The sequence below is a fragment of the Zootoca vivipara genome, chromosome 14 (genome assembly GCF_965207765.1).
Source record: "Zootoca vivipara chromosome 14, rZooViv2.hap1.1, whole genome shotgun sequence".
NCBI classification, from domain to species: Eukaryota; Metazoa; Chordata; class Lepidosauria; order Squamata; family Lacertidae; genus Zootoca; species Zootoca vivipara.
In genome coordinates, this window is record NC_142597.1 from 39221140 (window position 1) to 39245464 (window position 24325).

Below are 24325 nucleotides of genomic sequence, written 5' to 3' on the forward strand. Positions count from 1 at the left end.
GTATTTCTTAAGACGACGAGTATATCCCAAACTCTATATTTTAACTGGAAAAGTTGGGGGTCGTCTTATATGCCCAGTCGTCTTATACGCCGGAATATACGGTACTTGCAGAGAGTGAAAAAGGATTGCCAGAAAGGGCGATTTAGCACCATAGGAATGTGAACGTGATCTCACGAGTCCAACAGCACAGCTCATCAAGAGCCGTTTTAGAGCATTTTTCCAAGTCTTTGAATTGTGCAGCTATTCAAAATATGTTGTTTTAGGGCCCCCGTGATTTTTACTTAATTCAGTTGCTGTACTATTTTCAACGGACTGGTTCCACAAACTAAATGACCACAGCTGGGGGAAGAGGATGAAGTATTTGGTCCTTATTTGTGACATGATGAAATTCTGGTGCATTGCACTGTACTTTAAGAAATGCTTTAAATACAATTATTTAGGACCTTCAATACATAGGCCTCATGACCTAGAGTTGCAAAGAAAATCAAGAGCCACAAGTATGGTAGTAATGGAAGTAAATTCAATTTTTATAAATGCTTCAGATCACAAGATTTATGAGTTGCGAGGGGCATAGAAAACAAGAACTGGACATGGATTTTAGGAGTCCTGTGTTCAAATCCTGTATGTGACCTCTGACCAAGTATTTGTACTCAGTAGGTTCAGCAGTATGCTTAACTTTCCTTCCCTAACTTGAGGGAAGCAAGTGTGTGCATGTCTGGAGTGGTGGATATGCTTAACAACTTGCACACTGTCAGGCAAGGAGAGCACGAGGTTGTGACTAGTTGGGTCCGAGCACATTGCAGTGCCTGGGTACTCAGAGATCTGGTGTTGTTTATATAGTTTGTATGCTGCTCACTGGCTACAGAGTTGGCTCTTGAACAAAAATGCCAGCAGCCATTGACAATTTGAGGTCTCCATGAAAATGTTAATGCCAACTGTGTTTGAAAATCACCATGGGCCAGGCAAAAAAGGCCAATCTGCACCCACCCCATTTTGAGAGGCATCACATCCAGCAGGGTTCAACAGTCCTCAGTCACTGCAATGCCTAAATGCCCTCTTCCCCTTTGGTGGATATGGACTCCTGGAAACACAATGGCAGTGATGCTGAAGGAATTCTATGCTAAAGCTTGCCAGGCCGTGATCCAGCAAACAAAAACGGGTCTCCTCCTCTCCTGTGTACTGCTGAACTGTTCTGCAAGGGCCTGAAAACATTCAAGGAGGAAAAGGGTTGCCTCTAGGAATCCTCTCCTGGCTCCAAGTTCAAATCATCCACCAGCAGGGCGCCAAGTCTGCATGCCTCAGTCATCTGTTAACAGAAACGATATGCAAACTAATTGCAGCCAGAGAGTTCATGTTTCATTTCCTGGTTTTACCGATTTTTTTCTACATTTTTCTGAGCAGCAAGCAGGAAACAGAAACAGAGAGACTACCAAAAAGCAACACACATTTTAAAAAGCAAGAGGGCAATCCTGGGGTCCATTTAACTCTAGCGCACAAAATTTTATTGCCTGAACTAAAAAAAGTAGATTGTACACTAACATTTAATGCACTTAGAAAGCTATTGTAACCATGTAGGTTCGTAAAATCCAGTTCAGCCATACCTTTATTGGAACCTATGAAAATGTGGCAGAAGCAAAGCTTCTGAGCTCTCCTGACGAAGAATCTTGGACATCTTGAAAGCTTGTCACATTTTTGCAGGTCCCAATAAAAAGCAGCGCCCAACTGTGGATTTTGAAGTTTCATGCTGGGGGGGGGCACACACCTGTGGCCCTCCAGGTGTTGGGACTTCAGCTCCCACCAGCCCCAGCCAACATGGGTCGGGGATGGGAGTTGCAGCCATGCAACACCTGGAGGGTCACAGGTCCTATCCATCTCAAGTTTAACAAACCTCTTTACAAGCCTGTTAAAACCTCTCCACTGCACCCTTCCCACACTTTGCCCCTTTCAAACTGCAGCAACCAAAGGATTACTTGCCCAACCCAGGCGCCAATCACATTGCTGATACTAGTCAAATCTCTGTCCCCCTTTCCTTCCCTCCCTCCTCTGATGCCCTCCGGAGTCTCAGCCTCCCAAATACCTCAGGCAAATGGTGCCTCAGGGAGGCACCTCTCTTCAGGATTGGGGAGAGAGGCGGCTAAGGTAGGGCATTTGAAAAAGGACGAGGTTGCCAGCTCAGCAGGCAAGGGGTGACATAACTGGGCTCCTAGGCCCCACAGAAAGGATGTAGTTGCTTAAGGGACCAATGGACTCAAAAAGGTTGAAAACCTCTGGCTTATGGCCAAAGGTCTTCACAAGGATATTGTGGTCAAGATCTGGCAAATAATCTGACACTGCAACCCCCTGCAGCCACTGGAGTGGTATTATATACTCCTGTTTTTACTCTTTGAATTATATTTTATTAATTTGTTACCTACTCTTTACCATGGACGCGGGTGGCACTGTGGGTTAAACCAGAGCCAAGGGCAGGGGTCCACAGACTATGGCCCGGGGGCCACATACGGCCCCCGAGGCTCTTTTATGCGGCCCCCAGGGGCCCCGCCACCCGCTCTTACCGGCGTGGTGTGGCACGGCTGCCAACTTCCGACCCGGAAAAGCAACAGAAATGCTCCCTTGGCCAATAACGCAAGATGAGCGCCGCAACCCCAGAGTCAGTCACGACTGGACCTAATGGTCAGGGGTCCCTTTACCGTGAGGTTCCAGGGTGGATGAAAATTTTAAAATACAATAATACAAGTTCTGCTTGCATTATTAAGACTGTCTCTCTCTCCTACCCATGCTTACCCCAAAATCTGCTAGTCTCTCCCAGCCCTCTGGAGATTTTGAGGCTGAACAACAGGATGCTCAGAGGAGGAAAAGCAAAAGCAGAATGGCCGCATTGGATGTAACTGAGTTTCCTTTCCATCCTACATAAATGAAAATTCTGGTCGCTACCCAATTACTGACAATTGGGCCCTTTGTCATCCGACACGTGCAGACACATTACTGCAAGAGATAGTTTCTGGAGTGCAGGTGGGATTCAGACAAGAGCTGAACTTGAAGTATACCCTCCTGCAGAGTGCAAGGGTTCTATGCAATTGTTTTAATTGGCTAAATTAACTAAGTGTGCAGAATTGTATTCCTTAAACCAGGAATAACCAATAAGGTGCCCTTCAGCTGTGGGGATCCACTTCCCATCAGCCCCAGCTAACATGGTCAGAAGCATAGCTGCCAAGTTCTCCCTTTTTTTAAGGGAAATTCCCTTATGCTGAATAGGCTTCCTCGCGAGAAAAGGGAAAACTTGGCAGCTATGGTCAGAAGAAAGGGATAATGGAGTATGCCAGCAACCTCTGGAAGGCTATGAGCTCTCCATTCCTGTTTTACTTGGCTACTAGGCCCCCTAACTGCTAATCCCAACTACATACATACATACATTCAGGAGCATTAACCTTTTTATTTTTTGCTTCCAAGTAGTTTGAGTAAAGTGTAGTTTCTCTTGTAGGGAATAATGAGAAGTACTGTAGCTTTAATGGCTAAGAGAAGCCAGAGGCCTTCCCCTACCAGTATCACTTTGTTTTCCACGAAGCAACTTGCAATATGCCAATTATTGAAGGCTATAATTTGCATTATTATGCAGCAAGCACCACACTCTAGGGCAGGGGTCCCCAAACTACGGCCCCCGGGCCGGATGCGGCCCAATCGGCCTTCCAATCCGGCCCGCGACGACCCCCGCCGCCCGCTGCCGCCGCCCGCTCTCACGGCGCGCGGCGCAGCGACGATCTAAAAAATCGCCAAAAAATCGCCGAAAATCCTTTGTGCGCATGCGTATGGGCCTCTCCTGACCCGGAAGAGGTCATTTCTGGTGCACTTCCGGGTCAGGGGAGGCCCATACGCATGCGCACAAGCGATTTTCGGCGATTTTTTCCCCGCACGGGCGCGTGTGCGCATGCGCACGCACTCCCCCGCCCTCCGGCCCGCTGCGCGCGCACTCCCCTGCCCTCCGCGCGGTCGGCGCGGCGGGCACCGGCCCGCCGCACGGTAAGTCTGGGGACCCCTGCTCTAGGGTGTTTGATCCAGCACCAGAAACCTTATGAGGCTGACAATCTTTTGCCTCAAGCTAAGACCCAGGTGTTTTATTATGCAAAGGGGCAAGTCACATGTTAATTACAGGCCTGGCTTTCCCCCCCTAATGAATATTTACCTTTTTCCTGTCTTGTTTGTGCTGTTTTAGCCACTACTAAACAAGTGTAGACCTTTTATCATTAGAATCCTGCTTACCTCAGCAAGGTTCAAAGTCTCATCCTGCAGCAATTACCCAAGAGGCTATTTTCAGTTTACATTTCTGAGGAAGCTCACTGTTCCTCACTCATTACAGAGTTCAAGTGGACTTTACTGGACTTTGAAAAAGCAGCTGAGATGCACAGGGCCTCCCCGGCACCAGTGAAGGCAAAAACCTAAGCACTGCAAATAGGATGGACTCCCTCTCTACCTCCACCAGGAAGGTGGAGATACTGACTGGCCCTGACCCAGTGAACTCTATGGCTAAGAGATCTGAACCCAGCCTTTCAGGATCCAATCTTCATCCAATGAGCTACACAATTAAACAGGGGTGAAGAACCACACAAAGGATCCAGTGTCATTCCAGGGCCCTTTGTATTTGCTTGCTAAAAGGTAACTTTTAGCATTTGATGCATGGCCAAAGAACTTGTTTATACCATCAGAACTCCCAAGAGGCTGGTGCTTTTTCCACCTTAAATGGCTTCTTCATCACAATGTAGCCTATCAGATGATTTTTCTGGCACTATTCCTGCCACTCTAGTTAGTATGAACTAGCTGCAAGCACTACATCTTAAGGCACACAGCTTTATAGCAGCTGACATAGCAAGTACCGGTACTGGACAACCATAAGGACATCCTCATCACTTTCAGATTAGCAGGAACCTGAGATTGTGTGATTCACATTGTAACACAATGGCTCTTCCTCCTTACTTAAAAATGGACCCCCTACTCAAGTCAGCTAATCAGACAACTTTTACAGCTGCTAGGTTGCAAAACCTTAGTTTCTGAGCATGTGGGTGGAGCGATGGGTGCATCGCTTTACTTGCATACAGGATATGTCAAGAGTGGTGAGAAGTACTGCCTAGCACAGGGGACAGGTGCTGCAGCCAAACACATCTGGAAATATACTTAATGGCCAGCAAAGTGCAGTGTTGAGCCTGGGAGACTAGGATCCATGAGGTGGCCTCAGGCAGGTGTTGCCATTTATCTTTCAGGAAAGTACTTTCTTTGGATTGTTTTTTAGTAGCCCACAAGTGCAGCCTTTCAAGAGCTCTGAAGCAGGAACGTAAGGCAATGCAACAGTGAGTCAGCCCACAGGCAGTTCACATTCCAAGGTCTATTTACACGAAACTAAAGCACTGGCTTGATAAACTAGTCTCGCCCAATACAGAAGTCAAATAGTCTTACCTTGTTATCCAAAATCTGCACTCACCAACAATTGTGAGAGCCCTTGAAGAATGTTTTCTATCACACTATAGAGGAGCAGACTATTTTGCTTGAACTCCAGATGCATGACCATGTAGGATCCACGATGTTCAACTTCCAAGAGGGGTCAGACTCAACCCTCTTCACGACTCACCACTGTTCCCATAGGGGTGACAGGGATCCAATGGAAATGAATGGGCCACAAAACACCCATTCAGTTCCCAGGCCAAGGACAGAGGAGCTTAAAGGCTGAGTTCATTCATCATGGCACAAGACAATGCAAGAGGGCATTATTTAATACAACAGAACCACCATGCACTTTTTTATAAAATTTTATTTTGTCAAAAGAAAAAAAGGCAATAGCCAATTGAAAACCTACTTAATCTTAAGACTCCAATTTCTTTGTGTCTTTAAATTTAGATAAATGACTTATTAGTTTAACGTTTTTAAACAAACCCCCCTTTTCCCGTTTAACATTTACCATCTACTCGTGCTGAATCCTTCCAAGGAGAATGCTCCAGCGTACCTCTCCAGGTCCTTGCTTTGCTCCTTTTACCAAAAAATGAAAACTCCATCGTGCATCTTAAGGGCTCCAATCGTCAAAAATAGGAAAAATCTTTGGAATAGCCAATTGAGTTGAATAAAAATCCACACGAATGCGGTTTGGTTGGGGCAGGAATCCATTCCTATGTTCCTGGTAATCTGATCCCGCTCCATGAATCCTTGCAATTGATCCTCCCTATCCTATCCACATTATGATTTGAATCCAATGATCCAGCTCCAAGGATTGGGATCCAGTGAGCCCTCTCCAATCCAAACCTTTATAACCAGCAAAACCAAAAAAAAGGAGGCAGAAAGTTAGATACCGTAATGGAAAATAGGATTTAGGAGAATGATAAGTTATGTCTGCTACTGAGTAATAAAGATGGGCATTCATAACTATCAATTCCCCAAGACAAGCTTTTGAATTGTGAAGCTCAGATTTTAGCAATGTTAATTATCTGGAGGAAACATTCTAGTATTTACACAGGGTAACTGATAATGCCAACATATCAATTCCTATATGGCGCTTTACAGGTTTGGTGGTTGAAAAAAGTTCTCTATGAAGTTGCAAAAACTTGCTGCTAAAGCTATCCACCTACTGCATATCTAAACTAAAAGCTCATTATTGTACTATCTGGGAGGTAACAAATTTAATTGATGCAAGTCAACTCTCGACTTATCCTGAAGGGGAAGACGTGGATTTAAAAAGGATCCCCATGTTTAAAAACCCCTCCTATAATTGCTTTCATTCTGTTACTTTTAAGATGAAACAGCAATGCTATATCAGTCACACAGAGGACATGCAGATTTTAGCAGTATTGAGATTATACTTACAGGTTTGAAACAACCTGTACTTTACAGGTGCACTAATGGTTTGCACCTGTAATCAACTGATACATTGCAGTCACTCAGCATACGCCCCCCCACCCCCAGAGACTGGAAGAGTTACATGGGTATATTTAGCATTCATTGCATCATGGAAGTTAGAAGATTACAGCTAACTAATGGAACAATGGAGGTGTTGTGTACTAGCCTAGTTTCGGTATAAGGTCAATACTGCCAATTTAATCTGTGACAATAGCACTTGGAGTCATACCATTGCCTCCATTATTGATCTGATCCTCCTCAATCCTCCTTTTGACAATCCTAAAATGATTGACATGTGCTCCACAATCCTTTAATCCAAAGCATTCTTAATCCATCTCTTCAGATATGTCTACAGAAAGACACATGAAAAGGCAAGATAAAAATGTAAGCTCCCCCAGAAGAGACAAGTTAAACCACAATTTCCCCCCAACATTCCCAGCTTGTAGAAACCATAGTTGAACAAAGACATTTTATACAGCAATACCATATTGGAAGAGAATATGGGCAGCAAACTACCTAACTAGAGAGAACCCTGCCTAGGATGTGTTAAAATACAATTCATCAAAGACGTGAGGGAATGTTGATGTTAAGGAGCAAATACTCACTAGGGATAATATACAAGAATGCAATTCAACACTTTAGCCAATTTTGAGTAAAACAGCTTGAATTTTTTTTAAAAAAAGAAAGACTGTACTGAGTAAAGGAAAACTGCGTACAACATGGAGGGGTTTTCTACAAAAAGGAGCACCATTAAAGATCATTTATGTACGGGAACGTGATCTGCTGTGACGGGGAGAGTAGCGTGGAGATCCTCTGCTTCTTCTCGGGGAATAACTGCGACTTCTGCTGTTGCTTCGGCTACGGCTTCTGCTACGACTACGGCTGCGAGAGCGAGATCTTCCGTAACTTGGACTTCTTGGGCCATCAACTTTAACACGGATGTAGGCAGTTTCTCCCTATCAAATAGACACAACTTTCGATTGAAAGGTCTACGCTTTTGAGCTGTCTTTGCAGGCATGCTGACAGACTGAAGATCTTTTTACAAGAACCAAGAGGAGTCGCATCACATCTCCCTGCATACCATTCTTAACATGGGATGTCCCAACAAGTTTTCAGTATTTGTTAATGCTGCAAACAGAGACTGCGCCTCCTTACCTTCAATCCTATTGCATCCAATTGTAACCCTGTGCATCCAATTCTGGTCAAAACATTAAGTGGAAAACCTACCTCATGAGATCTAAACTTAGTGTTATCCAGTTTTCGCACTGCGTAGGTCATGTCTTCTTTCCGTACAAACTCCACGACACCAGTTCCATCTCGGAAAACATCAGCATAACATACATCACCTGCTTCACGCATGTGATCCTTTAAATCCTGCCAGCTTCCACTGGGAGGTAGTCCTGAACAAGAGACAGTTACTTTCAGTTAAATGATGTTAAGCAGAGATTGATGCAATCAGACCTTCATATACTCAAGAATGGACCGTGTTTGGAGAGGGTCACAAGTAGAAATTCATTTTTTCCAGCAAGTGGCATGTTAACAACACGATTAAGTACATACATCCAGGTTTCAGGATTTTTGGAAAGTACAAAGGCATATTGTTGTTTTAAAAAGGCAATAGAAGCAGGAAGCTCTATAAGGCATTAGGGCCCCAAATAACCATTGCAAGCTTGCTTTTGATTTTTTTAACAAGCCCAAACAACCATTAAAAAGAAAGAAAGTGAAAACTAAGCTTTGCAGCATGCCAAATTCTGAAAACTCACTATATACCAGCCCAAAGTTGCAAATGGGAATACATCTGATACATGCAGATATATATTATCTTCTTCCTAGATGACCAAGCTGTATTTGAACAAAGAAAGCTGCTTTTCCCAAGTGTAAAAATGACTTACCTGATACTATCACTCTGTACTCTGATCGCCTGGATGGGGGTCCATATCTGCCCCTTGGGGCCCCACCACCTCCACCGCCTCCTCCACCCCTGCCAGTGCCCCGTCCACTTCGAGGAAACTCCACTCGTAGACGATACCCATCATAATCATATCCATCCCGTCCATAGACTGCATCCTCCGCATCCCTGCAAAAATGGAAAAGAACCACACTGAAGATAGATCAAAGGCTCCTGGGAGCTAGCAGCACATTGTGCTTTTGTTACTGCCCCTCCCTTAAGTCAATGACACTAGAAGTACAGGTCACTATACCAGAGGCTGCAGTTGCAAGAGGAGAAACCAACACAGTCTTGAGTGACAGAACTTTTCACCTGTTAGAATGGTGTTAGCACTAGATCAGTGTTTCCCAAACTTTTGCCTCCAGCTATTTGGACAACATCTCCCATCATCCCTAGCTACCATGTCCAGTGTTGTAGTCCAAAAACAGTTGGAGACCCAAGTTTGGAAAACCCTGAGCTAGATCAACAAACTGGGAAACAAGAAACAGAGCTGTACCCTGTATCATGTCAAAGCATGAAATTTGACGCACTGGTGGGGATTTGGGAGGGAAAAGAAAATAGGTGGAATGAGAAATCAATTCGTACAAGGGATCCCTGCCTAAACACACAGTGGTATATAGAAAGAGAGGTAAAGGCTGGATAAAATCAAAATCAAACAAGTGCTTGAGTTTGTGCATTGTGAAGCCTTTTATATTTGCATGTGCTATGCCAATGCATAAAGGAACCAGACCACCACAACAGAACAGGAACTAAAACCTTGTTAATGACTTAAAAGAATGTTACTTTTATGTAAAACGAAGACATGGTTTTAAGTCATTAATAAGATTTTAGTAACATGTACAGAGCTGTATCTCAACTAAATCAGTTAACTTTTCCTTCCTTTCCTCCCTGCCCCCCTCTGGCACAGTCCCAAATCTGCTCTGAAGCGTTATAGGAAGCCACAGAGCAGATGGGAGAGCTTGTGGGGTAAGAAAATGGGAGGGGAGGTTTGTCCACAATGATTTAGTTGCATACTAGCCACTATGTTTATATGGAAAACTACTTGCCATATATGCATGCTCGTTAAAAAAGCAGAACATTAAATGAACTTTTAAAGGTCTGCAACTTCTATGTACACCTACAATGTAGTAAACAGAACTCCACAGTCCTACATACACAGAATGATCTGAAAGAATTCTAAGCCGGTCACTAGACTTCAAGTGAGGTGTATACCAAGATTGCTTATAGTTAAAAGTAGCTTGAGTTGTGGGATTCCATGTAGAAAAATCAACACTGTAATAGTTCTCTTGAGTCTCAAGAGAGAGGCAGTAAATGATGTCTGCCTATGCCAGGACCCAGGGCTTGCACCACTCTTGGGGAATTTCCAGGCCCCTCCCCTAAATTTTTATTTATAAGAAAAGTATTTTACCCTTTTACACACAGAGATGCACAGGAAAGCATGCAAATGGTTTTTTTTAAACCAAATTGCTCACAAATATGTAATATGTTGTAATCTTCTATGCATTCAAAAGCATTGGGACAATTGATAAAAACAGAGGCAATGAAGAACAGCCCCACAAATTCTGAAAAGTTGTGAAAGTGGAAATTTCTACAGGCAGTTTCTCCCAAATAAAATCTCATTTTATACACAAAAAGTTACAGTATAGAGGTTCTGTCTGCCCTTGAGACACAAGATGCAATACAAAATTGATTTTGAAAATGGGTGGGTCCTACTTTTAAGTTGTAGTTTGTCTATTTAGCAAAAATCTACTCTGCATTTCAGCAGAAGCTTCTAAGGTAGCTAGCAATAAAGTTTAAGAAAAATTGTGATGACATTTGCCTGTAAGCCAACACAAGCTTTTATAACATTGTTTTAAAAAGAGCAATTAATTAACACAATGCTACACGTACACAGTGAAGCATGAGATTTCATCCACTAAAAGCCTGGGAGTAAAACATGAATTTTGGGGCAAAAAGGCTTGAAGACAACTGGCTTAGGAAAACATGCTTCCAAGCAAGCACTCACAGGATCATTCCATTTTTATTTCATTTAATACCTGCAACCCACCTTCCTTTCCTGAAGCAACAAACAAGAAAATAAAAAAGTGTCAAATCCTATGAATGCATAGTAAAGATTCATATGGGACTGCACATTACTACAGTAGATTTTAATTCCTCCATTTCTCCAAGGCTCTCTGAGCATTGCACAACAACCCTGTAAGCCAGGTCAGGCTGAGTAAAAATACTGATAATGATACTCCAGTGGGCTTCACAGGGTTGTGCGGGGATATACGGTAAATCATTTATCCTTTACAACAACCCTGCAAAGTACATCAAGCTGACAGCATGCAACTAGCTCAAGGATCTTGGGAGCCAGTCACCACATCTCAGCACAGCCTCCTAGCAGGGCTACTACAAGGAAATGATTCAAAGCCCTCAAACTATAAAGCATATGAAGTGGCCTTTGGCACTTTCTCTACTTAACCTATCTAACAGGGTTGGTGCAAGAACTGATAAAGAAGTATGGGAGAAACTTTGGATTGGTTAGATATGCAGAGCACTTATGAAGGCCAGGATAAATTATTTAGAATAAGTAAATGTTTTTTAAGTACAGGTCTGCTAGCTATAAGCACACTCTCTCCCCATCACCCAAAGCCTTAGGGTCCTTGGGCCAGTGTGTTTATCTCAGCCTGACCTACCCCACAGGATTGTTGTGAAGACAAAAAGGAGGATGGATGAGAACCTTTGAATTTGTTAGTGGTCCTGAGACTGATTGTGCTAAGAAAGTAGGGGGGAAAGAACCACCACGGGCTGTAATCCTAACTTCACTTACCTGGAGGTAAGCCCTATTGAATTCAACTGTTACTTTCTGAAAAGTAATGATTTAGGATCCTGTTTTTAAACAAGTACACAAAATTGGCTATGCCCAATTTTAGTCCTACTCAAAGAGTAGACCTACTGGTTTGTATCCTCAGAGTGGATCCATTGAAAATAGGGGTCACAACTTGTTTATTTAAAAGCATTTAAAATCCGTTCAATATTTCAAAAAAAAACCTCTTAAGTTGTGTGTACCCCATAAACAAACAATACATCATTAAAATGTTAAACAAGGAACACAGCCTAACACAAATAAAACAGCTGTATTAAAAACATACATATAAAAAGCATGTAAAACAGAAATCCCAAGAATTCTAACATGTAAAGAAACAGAACCCAATCTTGTGGGTCTAGAAAATGGACTCGTGCCTCCAGGTTTCAATTCTGCTCTTGAATAAAAGTGAGACAACCCAATGGTTCTAATTGGCCGTCTGCTTCCCAGTACTACTCAAGAGCAGACTATTGAAATCAGTGGCCTTTACGCTGGATTTTTATAAAACGTGCATTACATTAGGGGAAATCGCTTTGCGCCCCCCCCAAAAAAACATAACCACCACCTAGCCAAAAACCGCATAGAAAAATGTGCGCCTTGTAGGAGAAACCCGCACCGGAGTGCTCATCAGTTTCCACGGCGCATTTCCAACTGCGGGTGGCACCCCAACGCCCAGCCCTACTCTCGGAGTTGGCCCGCTGAAGTTAACGGGCGCAAATAACTTGGGCCCGCGGGACAGAACCCAGCGCGGTTGTTTTTCTTTACATGCCGTCGAGATTCCTTAGCCCAGAGCGTGCAACACGAGGCAGTTGAGGCGTGTAAAAGAGGACCGTGCGCACGAAGCAGGATTCGCGCTAAGGTAACCGTACCCAGTTTCGCATTCCGCGGCTGCGGGCGGCATGCAAAGCGTCGAGAGAACTAAACCCCCCTCCCGGAGTCAGCGATGGTATTCCGTCGGGCCTACTCTCGAGTAGAGCCCGCGGCGGGATCCTGCTCTGCTGCGGCGGATCTCTTCAGCCGACACTCTCCCTCCCCTCCTTCTTCCGCACCCGAAGCCGCCCCTCGCCCGCCCTTCCCACCTGGGGTCCTCGAACTCGACGAAGGCGAACGGCGGGCCCCCGCGGCGGTTCTTGAGGTCGATGTCCCGGATGGCGCCGTACTTGTAGAAGACGTCCTCGATGTCCTTGGTGCGGATGTCCGGCGGCAGGTTCCCCACGTAGATGCGGCAGTCGTTGTTCCCGGCCGGGCCGCGGATCACGCCGCCACCAGACATAGCTAGGTCGGCAATGGTTGCGGTTGGGTGGTGGGCGCTTGTGAGGGGAGAAAAATGGAAGACGGAGCCGAGGAGAGGAGGCCCGGGAGCGGGTGGGAAAAGGGCAGGTGGAGATATATATATGGGCAAATGTTTTAAAAAGGAGCTGAGGTAAAATTATTATTTTTTAAAAAGAGAGAGATGGGAAGAAAAGGCGGGAGAGGAGAAGGAAGGAAGGTGGTGGTGGTGGTGGCGGCGGGGTTAGTCGTGGCAGCAGTAGCGGCAGCGCGGCGCCTCCTCTTCGTTCCCACTCCTTGAAGCCACCACAAAATGGCGTCCGCCTCACGCGGCCCTACCTGCCCTGCGCAAGGATCCTCCCGCGCCGCCTCGACGTCACACTCTGCTGGCTGGGAGGCGGGCTGTGGAGACACTCACGTTCATGCTTGCCGTTCGCGACATCCACCTTCGAAGGGCGCATGCGCCGATTTCTAACCCCCCCCTTTCGAGTAAGGGAAAAAAGTAGTCCCTATTTGTTTCTGGTGGAGGCGACGAGGAGAGGTAGATATAAGAGATTGGCGCACGTTTGTTTTAAAGAGGTGGTGAGGGGAAAGCGGACGACTTGTTATTTTTTAAGCCGTGCGGAGCGAAGGGGCTTCCGTTAGCCCTCAAGCGGTGCGGACCGTTAAAAGTACTTGGGAAGAAGATCCGGCGGGAGATGAGCTTCTCCCATAATGCAACACGCGTGAGAGGGCCTTGGCGCCAAGGAAGGAATAGTCCCACAATGCAGAGCGGTTGGCCAATAGGGCATGAGAGCAGAGGAGAATAGACAGCAAACAAAAAAACAAAATCCGCCCCAGTAGACCTAACATGATAACTGTTAGATGTAAGAATAAGGGCAAGTGCATCTATTACTGTAGTCCCCGCCCCCCGCGCCTTTCATGTAGACCTGGATATTGAAGTTGTACATCACACATGTAACGTGTGAATGAGATAAACCAGTGTTCGAATGCACAGTTATCAGTGGCACTGCGAGTGCTCCAATTGGAGAACAGTCTTTACCAAAGGCGCCATAGGCTTTGTAGAAGCACAAACGCAGGACGAAAGGGAGAAACGTGCTAAAGAGGAAGGCACGTTTGGCAAATCTTCACTGTGATCAACTCGCGCCTGGAAACTTATGTATGTCCCCACTGTGGAAGGACGTGCAGATCCAGAATCGACACCCAGTTACTTAACGGACACACAGTTAAGACAATATTCATGGAAGACAATCTTACTCAGCTATGAGGGATCTCCAAAGAAGAGATGATCAGTGGCACAAGTTGTTGCAAATAGATTATCGCTTCCTCATGCTGCAGGCGTTTTGTGACTAACCCTGAGTTTTCAGCCTTCTTTTATTACTTATTTATTAAATACAGGTAGGTAGCCGTGTTGGTCTGACATAGTCGAAACAAAAAATAAAAAAAAATCCTTCCAGTAGCACCTTAGAGACCAACTAAGTTTGTCATAGGTATGAGCTTTCGTGTGCATGCACACTTCTTCAGATATTAAATTTATTAAATTTGTATATCGCCCTATTCCTGCAGATTTCAGGGTGGTTCACAACATGAAACTACAATTTAAAAAACACAATGTGGTGCCCTGCAGATGTTTCGGGCTCGCATCAGCTGATGGCTTAGCCAATGGTCAGGGATGTGAGTTGTAGTGTAAAACATCTGGCGGCAACAGGTTAGGGGAGCGTATTTATTTTATTTATCACATTTATATACCACCTTTTCCTCCAAGGAATTCAAGGTGGTGTACATGGTTCTCCCCTCCCTGTTTTATCCTGAGAAGTAGGTTAAGGTGAGTGCAGTGACTGGCCCAAAGTCACCCACTGAGCTTGGGAGGGGAGGTTATATGTTTATTATTGTTATCATTGTTATTATTATTATTATGTATTTTGTATTCTCATTTTGTATTTTTCTGTTTTGAAGGTATACTTATTTATTATTTTGAATAGCTATATCCTGCCTTTAAATTAAATTACTCTCAAGGCAGCTTGCAAGCAGATGGTAATACTACATAAATCATTTGTAAGCACAGAGAGTTTATGGTTGCTGTAAGGGTCAGAGTATAGTTTCCCTTCTAATCTTGAGTCCCTTGACAAGAAACCTAAATTTCTGGTGTGCGTTTGAATCCTTCCTACAGAATAGTGACTGGAGGCACCGTTCATTGCTAATAATGAACCAGAGAGCTGCTCTGATGCTGATCTTAAAGCCCAGGTATGAAAGTGGTCCTTAAATCTTGGAAAAGGGAGGCTATAGGAACAGGAAGGAGTATAAAGAGGCTTAAGTATCTGCAGGCTGTATGCAGAAGGCTCTCTCCGCTACAGCAAGGGCTCTTGCGCTAGTGGGTGGGTGAGTTTTAATGTTATGTAACAGATGAATCCCAATGCAGCACTTGCACAAGTAGAAACTTGGTGAGCAACAGGTTGCACAATCTATAATGTTACAAAGTTACCAGCAGCCTGCTTATTGTATTCTCTGTTGCACACTACAGTTTTCTGCTGGCACAAATTTTTTTTGCCAGTGGAATACGTATACCACCCGGCGACTTCAGCTGTGCTCAACATTGGGTTGTATCCAGCTAGGTTTTACTCAAAAGAAGACCCACTGAAATGAATGCACCTAAGTTAGGCATGTTGGTAACTTTCAATAGGTGTACTCTGAGTAGGACTAACGTTTTCCTGAGCACCCGTGCATTCCTGTATCCTTTTGTTGTCCTTTAGATCACCTTCGGGTTTTTCCTTTGTTCTGCCTCTTGTTTTTTTGGTCCTAACTATGGGACTTTCTCCATGGCTCCTGGGTCACTATAGAGTGCTACCCCATACCCCAGCCCTGCCACCAGAAATTCTCAGCAAATTTCTCAGCAGAGGCTACTAGCCAGCAGTTAAAACTCTTTGAAGCACTTTTATTTCAGAGTGGCATTGAGCCATCTGTGGTTGATGAATCCTGCAAGTGAACAGTGCTGAGGAAATCAAAGCAGGCTAGCGGGCTGGAAACAGCACCACCAATCATTATGCCTGTTGTGTCAGTACTTTAACAGAGTGATCTTTCCGTCCCATATCTCAGGTTCATTCCTCATCACAATCCTGCTATCGGATATCACCACAATGCCCCTTTCAGGTAAATCTTCAGTTTTCTTGCAAAGTCTCCTCTAATCCCATTAAGACCACCCACATATACAACATCGCCCCACTCCTCAGACATCATTAAACACCTCCTTAGTATACACCCAGGTATAACACTGGAAAACCTACTTAAAACTTTTTCCCACTGTTGCCATGTTTGCTAGCTAACTCCATAAATTTACTTGTGCCCTCTGTGTCGTGCTCAAAGATCAGCCCTATCATCTTCCATTGCTACAGCACGACTCTTTCAGGAGCTAGAATAGGTAAAAACTTTGCTCCCATCTTCTAGGGTTCTCATGATACACGGTTATTCTCAGACTCAAACCACTTAATTTAATCCTATAGGACAGGGCTTCTTATTCTTTTCAGTTAAGGCTATGTACATGTGGGTGGTGCTGTGGGTTAAACCACAGAGCCTAGGGCTTGCCGATCAGAAGGTCGGTGGTTCGAATCCCTGTGACGGGGTGAGCTCCCGTTGCTCGGTCCCTGCTCCTAGCCACCTAGCAGTTCGAAAGCACGTCAAAGTGCAAGTAGATAAATAGGTACCGCTACAGTGGGAAGGTAAACGGTGTTTCTGTGTGCTGCTCTGGTTCGCCAGAGGCGGCTTTGTCATGCTGGCCACACGACATGGAAGCTGTACGCCAGCTCCCTCGGCCAATAACGCGAGATGAGCGCTGCAACCCCAGAGTCTGTCACAACTAGACCTAATCGTCAGGGGTCCCTTTACCTTTACTTTTACACATTAGAGGCTTAAAACACATAAAGGTAATTTTCACTCTGCTGAGTTTCAAGTCACCTTTTATGCTACTTGAAGACACCAGAAAGGGGGCAGAGATGTCTTCACCAAGTGCGCATCACCTGATTCAGTGGAGCTGTTGCCCGCGCATGCGCAACAGCTGTCTTAAATGTACACTCCTCAGCCTAACAGCAACGTATGCTTTCAGATCAGATGGAAGCTGGTTTGAGGGGAAATGCATCAAACAGCGGCATGCCTCAAGAAATTACAAGTCTCTGCCACAGACTCTTCTCACTCAATAAACCCTGTTGCCTCTTCAGCTCCTGACACCTCCTCCCAGGCTTCTCCCTCTGACCACTCATTGTCATCCCACCAACAATCCCCTGGCTCTTCCCTTGGGCATCCTCCAGCTGGTTCCTCCCACCACTCCTCTGCGTCCAACCAGTCAGTGGCAAGCAGCCTATATTTCCTCATCATCTGCGTCTTCCTCGGGAATGTGACAGGACATGCCAATTACTTGCTTAATGGCTTTTTCTGGCTGCTAGCCACTGTACACACTTGACCTGCCTTGGGGATGGAGAGCTGAAGGGAGCAGTTTGAGTGTGCTAGGAAAAGAGAGAAGTCGGAGAATTTGGAAATGGCTAGCAGGAAGCAATCATGGAGGGACAGAGTGAGGGAATCCTATTGTCTAGCTTTTCAGGAACAAATGCTGCATAAAAGTTATGTTTCCTCACAAGGGAACCAGATTTGCAGAAAGGTCAATATGCGGGAGCACAAATCAATATAATGAGGAGATATCACAACTCACTATAATCACTGCCTGGGAAGTGTTTGTTCTTAAATTCTGACAACGGATTCAGACCCCAGGGGACAGCAGCAGGATGGCCTAGTTAGGAGGATGGTTCAAAAACACAGCCTAAAGAATGATTGAGCATATTGATGTTGCATTGAAGGGCCCGGGGCTATTGGGAGATGCTGTGCTTTAACCATGCAAAAGGAAAATGAGGAAGAGAAGATAAAGGCAGCATCCTAACCATTGGTGGTAATTAGTACTATGCTGATACCACAGTTTTCCTGCTGCAAAAAATCCATTTCAATTATTTAATATTCTTCCTTGGATCTCTGTTCATCAGTATGTAATGTTACGTAACATCCCACTGTTACATGCTTGCAGATATATTTTGCCAAAACACAGACAGGCTTTTCTTCTGCTCCAGGCAGCAGTCTCAGGCAGATGGGGTTCTAGCTGAAGATGGATGTGTTTGTGCTAGGCACAAGTACAGCTTCCTGGGAAGGTAAGCCAGGCAAAGTCATGTAAGTGCAAGTTCAGGATTCCACTAAGGCAATGTCAGCAAGGACCTGATGAGTCCAAACAAATCAGAGGGCACTTTCCAGTAAGGCAAAAGTCAAGGAAAGAATTAGTCAGGTTCCAATAAGGCAAAGTTAAGCACCCTGGACAGCTCCAGGTGAAGCTCAGGCTCAAATGTTTCAGCAAAAAGCAAACCTTATTTAGAATGTATGGTATCTAGAACTACAGCTCCATCCGGGTTGCTAGCTCTGTCTCTGCAATGAAAACTTATACAATTAAGGGGCCTAGCATGGTACAGTAGTTCCTTGCATCCTAGGTCCTAAAAGAGAAAACTGCATCCTCTGAATTCAATTCAGTTTCCCCCTAGTACTTTCAAGCATATAATTATATGATTCTTTGATATCACTGGGGGGCTCCCCACCCCCTCCACGGAAAAGTAGAAATTCCCCCAAGAACACAGCTCTTTACCCCACGTCACATCCCTCACCCACACCCTCTTTGGGTGCTTTTGTCCATTGTGAATGTGCCTTTGAACTGTGATAACGCCTCTTGCTCACCTGGTTGTAGGGTTGGAAGCTGATTTATACTGAGTCTAACCATTGGCCCATCTTGCTCGGTCTTGTCTTCACAGACTGACAGTGGCTCTCCCAGTGCTACTTGGAGATGCCAACAACCTGGGACCTTCTGCATTTGAGGCAGACACTACCACTGAACAGTGTTACGTACTTCCCTAAATGGACAAAGAGAGGTTTGTGTGTGTAGAACCTGCTGGGCAGTTGAAATGTAAAGGTAAAGGGACCCCTGACCATTAGGTCCAGTCGTGACCGACTCTGGGGTTGTGTGCTCATCTTGCATTATTGGCCGAGGGAGCCGGCGTATAGCTTCCAGGTCATGTGGCCAGCATGACAAAGCCACTTCTGGCAAACCAGAGCAGCACACGGAAACACCGTTTACCTTCCCGCTGTAGCGGTTCCTATTTATCTACTTGCATTTTGATGTGCTTTCGAACTGCTAGGTTGGCAGGAGCTTGGACCAAGCAACGGGAGCTCACCCCGTCACAGGGATTCGAACCACCGACCTTCTGATCAGCAAGCCCTAGGCTCAGTGGTTTAACCACAGCGCCACCTGGGTCCCTTGAAATGTTGAAATGTAGCCTGCCATAAAAAGTTAATCACATCCATTGCTCCACTCCCTTCCCTTTCACTTGGCCCCAAACACCCCTGGAATTTGGCCCCTGGCTGAACATTTCCCACCACATCCCTGTCCTAGGCCATTCATAAGGGCTTTTGTTCTCGTGTGTATAGACTTGGAGCAATTTTAAGCTCGCCTTAAAAATCCTAGGCTCTCTCATAACAGCTGCAGCTAAGGTCTCCAGATCCTTGTCCTCTACTGTATATTCATGAAATTGTTTTGTAATGAGTTGTGCTCAGTTGGCTCTGTCCCTGATTTCCAGCGGACCTTGCTCCACACACACACACACACACACACAGCCCATTCATATTAATTATTTGCTTATTCTTCCTTGAACTTAACCTTGCCTTGCTCTTTCTTGTCTTCTTGGGGCTAGTGTGCATGATGGAGCCACCCAGTGGCTTCTACTCAAAATTGCATGCAACAAAGCATCTCTGTGAGGTGGCTTACCATACTGGGGTATACGGCTGTGTACTGGGTTTTTGCACACGGACATTCTTGGCACAGAAGGGAGAGTCTTCAGAAATTCCAAAATATGTTAAGATCCAGTCCCCAAACCTCACCTTTTCAACTCCTGCTTGATATGCTACTTGTCAGCTGCTTTGACGGCATTAAAAAAGGAGCAGCTTATTATGCCGTCCATATGAATAATGTCATATCCTGGATGGTTAGAAGGATAATGAGGAATAAAAGGAATGTTGGCAACATATTATTGTTAAGGGCTCTTGACTAGGGGTGGGCAATTCTGCCACTTTCAGTTTCTTGTTTTTTCAGTCTTAAATTCAGTTCTCCACATTTCTGCAGCAATTTGTGATTTTTTATTTCTTTTAAAAACTAATCTCATGAAAACTCAGCATTTGTGTGCATATCTCCCAATCTACACATTTTTGCATGCAATCTTGCCCAATATATACATTTTTTTGCAAAGCCACTTCCTCTAGTATAATGCCGTTTCCTATGTTATTTTCACCAATATATGCATTTTCATGTACACTTTTCATGAATATCTCTATCCATCTATCTACCTATTGTTGTACACATTACTTAACTTTCCCTACATGCAAAGACAGCCTCTGGTGGGTTGAGCGGACGAGACCAATTGTGGGTCCAACAGTCAAGAAGGCGGTTTCTGCAGAGGGAAGTGAGGGGCAGATGGGGCTCATCAACCTGGGAAGGTAACCCATCTAGGAGAAGGAAAATTTCTTTCAGGAGAGGAAAAGTCTAAGGAGTAAACCCTACCCAGATCCAGAGTGGAGTCCCTAAGATAGTTGAATGGTGCCTTGTATGCCTCCTTCTGGCAACTCCTGCAGCCAAGCTGGTCCCAAATGCATTGCTCTGCTTTCCTTTGGACCACATCAACCATGACTGGGCAGCCCAGGACCTCCATGCACACTTCCCAGGCTTGTACCCTGGGGAGGTCACTTGGGTCCTGCTAATCTAGCAGTTTGACTTCACACCTGCAGGGTGTACTTCACATGTAACACTTAAGCACACACGCAAAAGAAGGAAATTTTTTACACAGGTCGACCAGACACTGCCCAGTCCAGCATATGGAAACTAAGAATGGACTGCATGTTACAGTGACTAATCCTCCTCCTCCTCCTCCTCCTCCTCCAATCAGTCTTAGCTGAGTAAGATTGTCTTCCATAAACACGGTTTTAACAATGAGTCCGTAAGTGACTGTGGAAGCCAATTCTGGATCTACACATCCTTCCACAGTGGGGACATTGGTTTCCAGGTGGGAGTTGATCACGGTGTGGATTTGCCAAGCGTGCCTTCCTCTTAGCACGTTTCTCCCTTGCGTCCTGAATTCGAGTGTCTTCAAAACCCATGACACCTTTGGTAAAGGCTGTTCTCCAACTGGAGCGCTCGCAGGCCAGTGTTTCCCAGTTGTCAGTGTTTATACTACATTTTTAAAGATTTGCCTTGAGACAGTCTTTAAACCTCTTTTGTTGACCACCAGCTTTCCATTTTTAAGTTCGGAATAGAGTAGTTGCTTTGGAAGACGATCATCAGGCATCTGCACAACATGACAGTCCAACGAAGTTGATGTTGAAGAATCATTGCTTCAACACTGGTGATCTTTGCTTCTTCCAGTACACTGATATTAGTTCTTCTGTCTTCCCAAGTGATGTGTAAAAATTTTCGAAGACACCGTTGATGGAATCTTTCGAGGAGTTGGAAATGCCGCTTATAAGTGGTCCATGTTTCACAAGCATACAGTAAGGTTGGTAGTACAATAGCTTTGTAAACAATGATTTTGGTTTCCTTGCGAATGTCCTGGTCCTCAAACACACTGCACTTCAATCAGGAGAAAGTTGCACTCGCAGAGCTCAGGCAATGCTGGATTTCGGCCCTTGTGGAAAGATAACTGCCTAGGTCGGAAAAGTGATTGACATTTTCCAATGTTACACCATTGAGTTGGATTTGTGGCGCTGCAGAGGGGTTAATACCCTCCTCCAGGATACCCTCCTCTGAAATTGGAATGATTAGCCTTCACTGACACCTCCTTATCACAGTTAGCTATTGACATAACAAGAGTCTAATTTCCTTCTTATTACTCCTAATTGCTCATGGATAGATTACGCTGTTTTGGCAATCAGGGGAGTCTCGTTCTCTGCAAAGTTGGCAATTTAATCATTGGATAGTGTGGCTGGATTTGGCTGTGGAAGGTTGGGAGGCCAATCTTCATTAACAATAGTTTTGTCATGGTTCAAAGCATTGGGATCTAAGGCATATCTGTGACGACAAATTAGCTCTTGCCTTTATTTCCCCCCAAGATTGCCAATTTTCCTCCATGAATTCATCCATAAAAGGAGGAGTACTGCAGTGGCAGGTTTTGAACTCACAGCCCTGGGGTCGTTAACACCATGCTCTCAGGGCCCAGAGTCAGCAGGTAGCATTTCCCTTAAGATTGTTTTTGGGTGTGTCTGTGCCATGCCTAGCCCTTACCTTGTATTAGACATGCAGTCCTCAGAGGATGAGCCAGACATACCACAGAACAAGGACCTTGAGGAGCAGGCAGGGCTCCCTGAATCCAGTGGTGAGGATCCCCTTGAAGGCCCTCCAGGTTGTTAGAGCAGGAGGTGGAGCTGCCCAGGTCCCATCCTCAAGAACACCAGCACCGAAAGCGTCAGGTTCTGGCAGAAGAGGGATGTCACAGCAGGCAGTTACGGGTCCAGAGTTGTTCTTCGACACATGAGTAAGGGGGTCCACTCATGAGTAAGTGGAGGCAGGATGCCTCTGAATGCCTGTTGTTGAAAATGGCAAGAGAGGAGAGTGTTGTTGTACTCAGGCATCTGGCCAGCTTGGGGCAACCCAGTTCAATGGACAGGGTACAAATAATAATATCGTTATCATTACTATTTGTTAAATTTGTATACCACCCTTCATCCAGAGATCCCAGGGTTGTTCACAACAGAAAAATACAAAATACAGAACCACAGAATTGTACAGTTGGCAGGAACCACAAGGATCATCTAGTGCAGGAATCTTTTCGCTCAGTGTGGGGTTTCTTTATTTATTTGGTGCTTCATGTTACAAATCAGTGGTGCAGAAACTTCCCTCTAGAGGGCAGCAGGGAATACTCACTTTTCAGTTCATCCTCCATCTAGGGAGCCCTTTCGAATAATTCCACCACTGCAATGGAGCCAAGCGATTGTCTTTGAACTGACTTGGCACCGGTGCTTGCTGTCCGCCACAGGTCGCCCTTTCCTGACAACCCCAAAGCCAGGCATTTCCAGCCCTCTCCCTCCTCTGAACATAATAAATCAAATTTTCTGTGCTACACTTCTAGTTCATGGTCCAGCGGGGTTCTTGTAACAAACAACTGGACTCTGCTCACAAAAGCCTGTCTTTCCAAAAGACCCAACTCAGTGGCCTTGGCTGTTAAGAGAGAAGGCAGATAGTATTTTCTGTTCATTGATTTATCGCCGCTCACACTTCCTTCAAGGAACCAGGACTGCTGCTTTTCTTTTCTTTTCCTATGCAGTGGTACCTCGGTTAAAGAACAGTCCTGTTTAAGAACAATTCGGTTTACGAACTCCGCAAAACCGGAAGTAGTGTCCCTGTTCGCGAACTTTACCTTGGTCTAAGAATGGAATCTGAACGGTGGAAGGGCACCGGCAGTGGGAGGCCTCATTAGGGAAAGCACACCTCGGTTTAAGAACGATTTTGGTTTAAGAACGGACTTCCGGAATGGATTAAGTTCGTAAACCGAGGTACCACTGTATTAGTAACCCCCCCTTTTTCCCAAAGGTGACCATGGCAGTAACTGTCAAGACATTACAGTGGTACAATTTAAAATTAAGCAAATCATATTTGAAACATTTAAAGACCCTCACAGTTACTGATTCCAAGGTTGCCATGGAATCAGCCATCATGCCTGGAAAATTGGGATGTCCTTATATTTTTCTCCTGAAAGGCAATAACCAGGGAGACACAAGCAAGGAGGGCGTTTCACAAATGGGGAGCCACCACCAAGAAGGCTGGTCAACACCAACCAGCCACCAAAAACAGGGCCCCATCTGTTCATGATAGGACATGGAATGCTTGATACCATTTTCTTCTTGCAACCAAGTCTAATCAGTGGTTTATTGTGGAACATGGAAAGCTATGTAAAGCAGATGCTCTGCTGATGAGCTTTGGTCCTTTCTGCAACATGCCGATGATGCAGTGGATCAGTGAAGTTATACCAGACTTGGGGAAAATCTTGTCCTGTGACATATCACAAACAGCAGTCTGAGCTGGAGCAGGAGCCACAGGACCAGCCAGTAGTCAAGACCCAAGCATAATTCAGGACCACAGCTGAAACCAGGAGGTAGAGTCAAGGAGCGAGCCTGCAGTCAGAACTTGAAACAAACCCAAGACTTAGCTGGACCAGGAAGCCCTCTTTTCTACTCCTTCCTGTCCTTATTAAACAATATTAAAAACAGTTTAAAGCAACCTAAAATTACAAAAGTGAGGTGGGTCCTAAAAGTATACATATGTGGAGGATAGACTA

General features: G+C 45.0%; 1 protein-coding gene and 1 long non-coding RNA gene across 8 annotated transcripts; one reads left to right on the forward strand and one right to left on the reverse strand.

Annotated features, from left to right (window-relative positions):
- Positions 1 to 498: 498 nt before the first annotated feature.
- Positions 499 to 13245, reverse strand: SRSF1 (serine and arginine rich splicing factor 1). 7 transcript variants are annotated; one of them, XR_015947070.1, is made up of 6 exons: positions 12746 to 13245; positions 8763 to 8947; positions 8098 to 8270; positions 7100 to 7219; positions 5942 to 6279; positions 499 to 1306 (listed from the first exon to the last, which is right to left on the reverse strand). XR_015947070.1 is itself a non-coding variant. In XM_035139436.3 (4 exons), the coding sequence occupies exons 1-4, from the start codon at positions 12937 to 12939 to the stop codon at positions 7181 to 7183; spliced, it is 591 nt and encodes a 196-aa protein (XP_034995327.1). In that variant the 5' UTR covers positions 12940 to 13245; the 3' UTR covers positions 5777 to 7180. The 7 variants fall into 7 exon arrangements, 2 of the variants coding, with proteins under 2 accessions (XP_034995327.1, XP_060124598.1); XR_015947068.1 differs by having other exon boundaries at positions 7100 to 7826; XR_015947069.1 differs by having other exon boundaries at positions 5942 to 7219.
- A 1712-nt stretch (positions 13246 to 14957) lies between these two features.
- On the forward strand, positions 14958 to 19122 carry LOC148683581 (uncharacterized). The gene is made up of 3 exons (XR_015947071.1): positions 14958 to 16082; positions 17032 to 17267; positions 18764 to 19122. It is a non-coding gene; the product is annotated as an uncharacterized LOC148683581 (long non-coding RNA).
- Positions 19123 to 24325: the final 5203 nt, after the last annotated feature.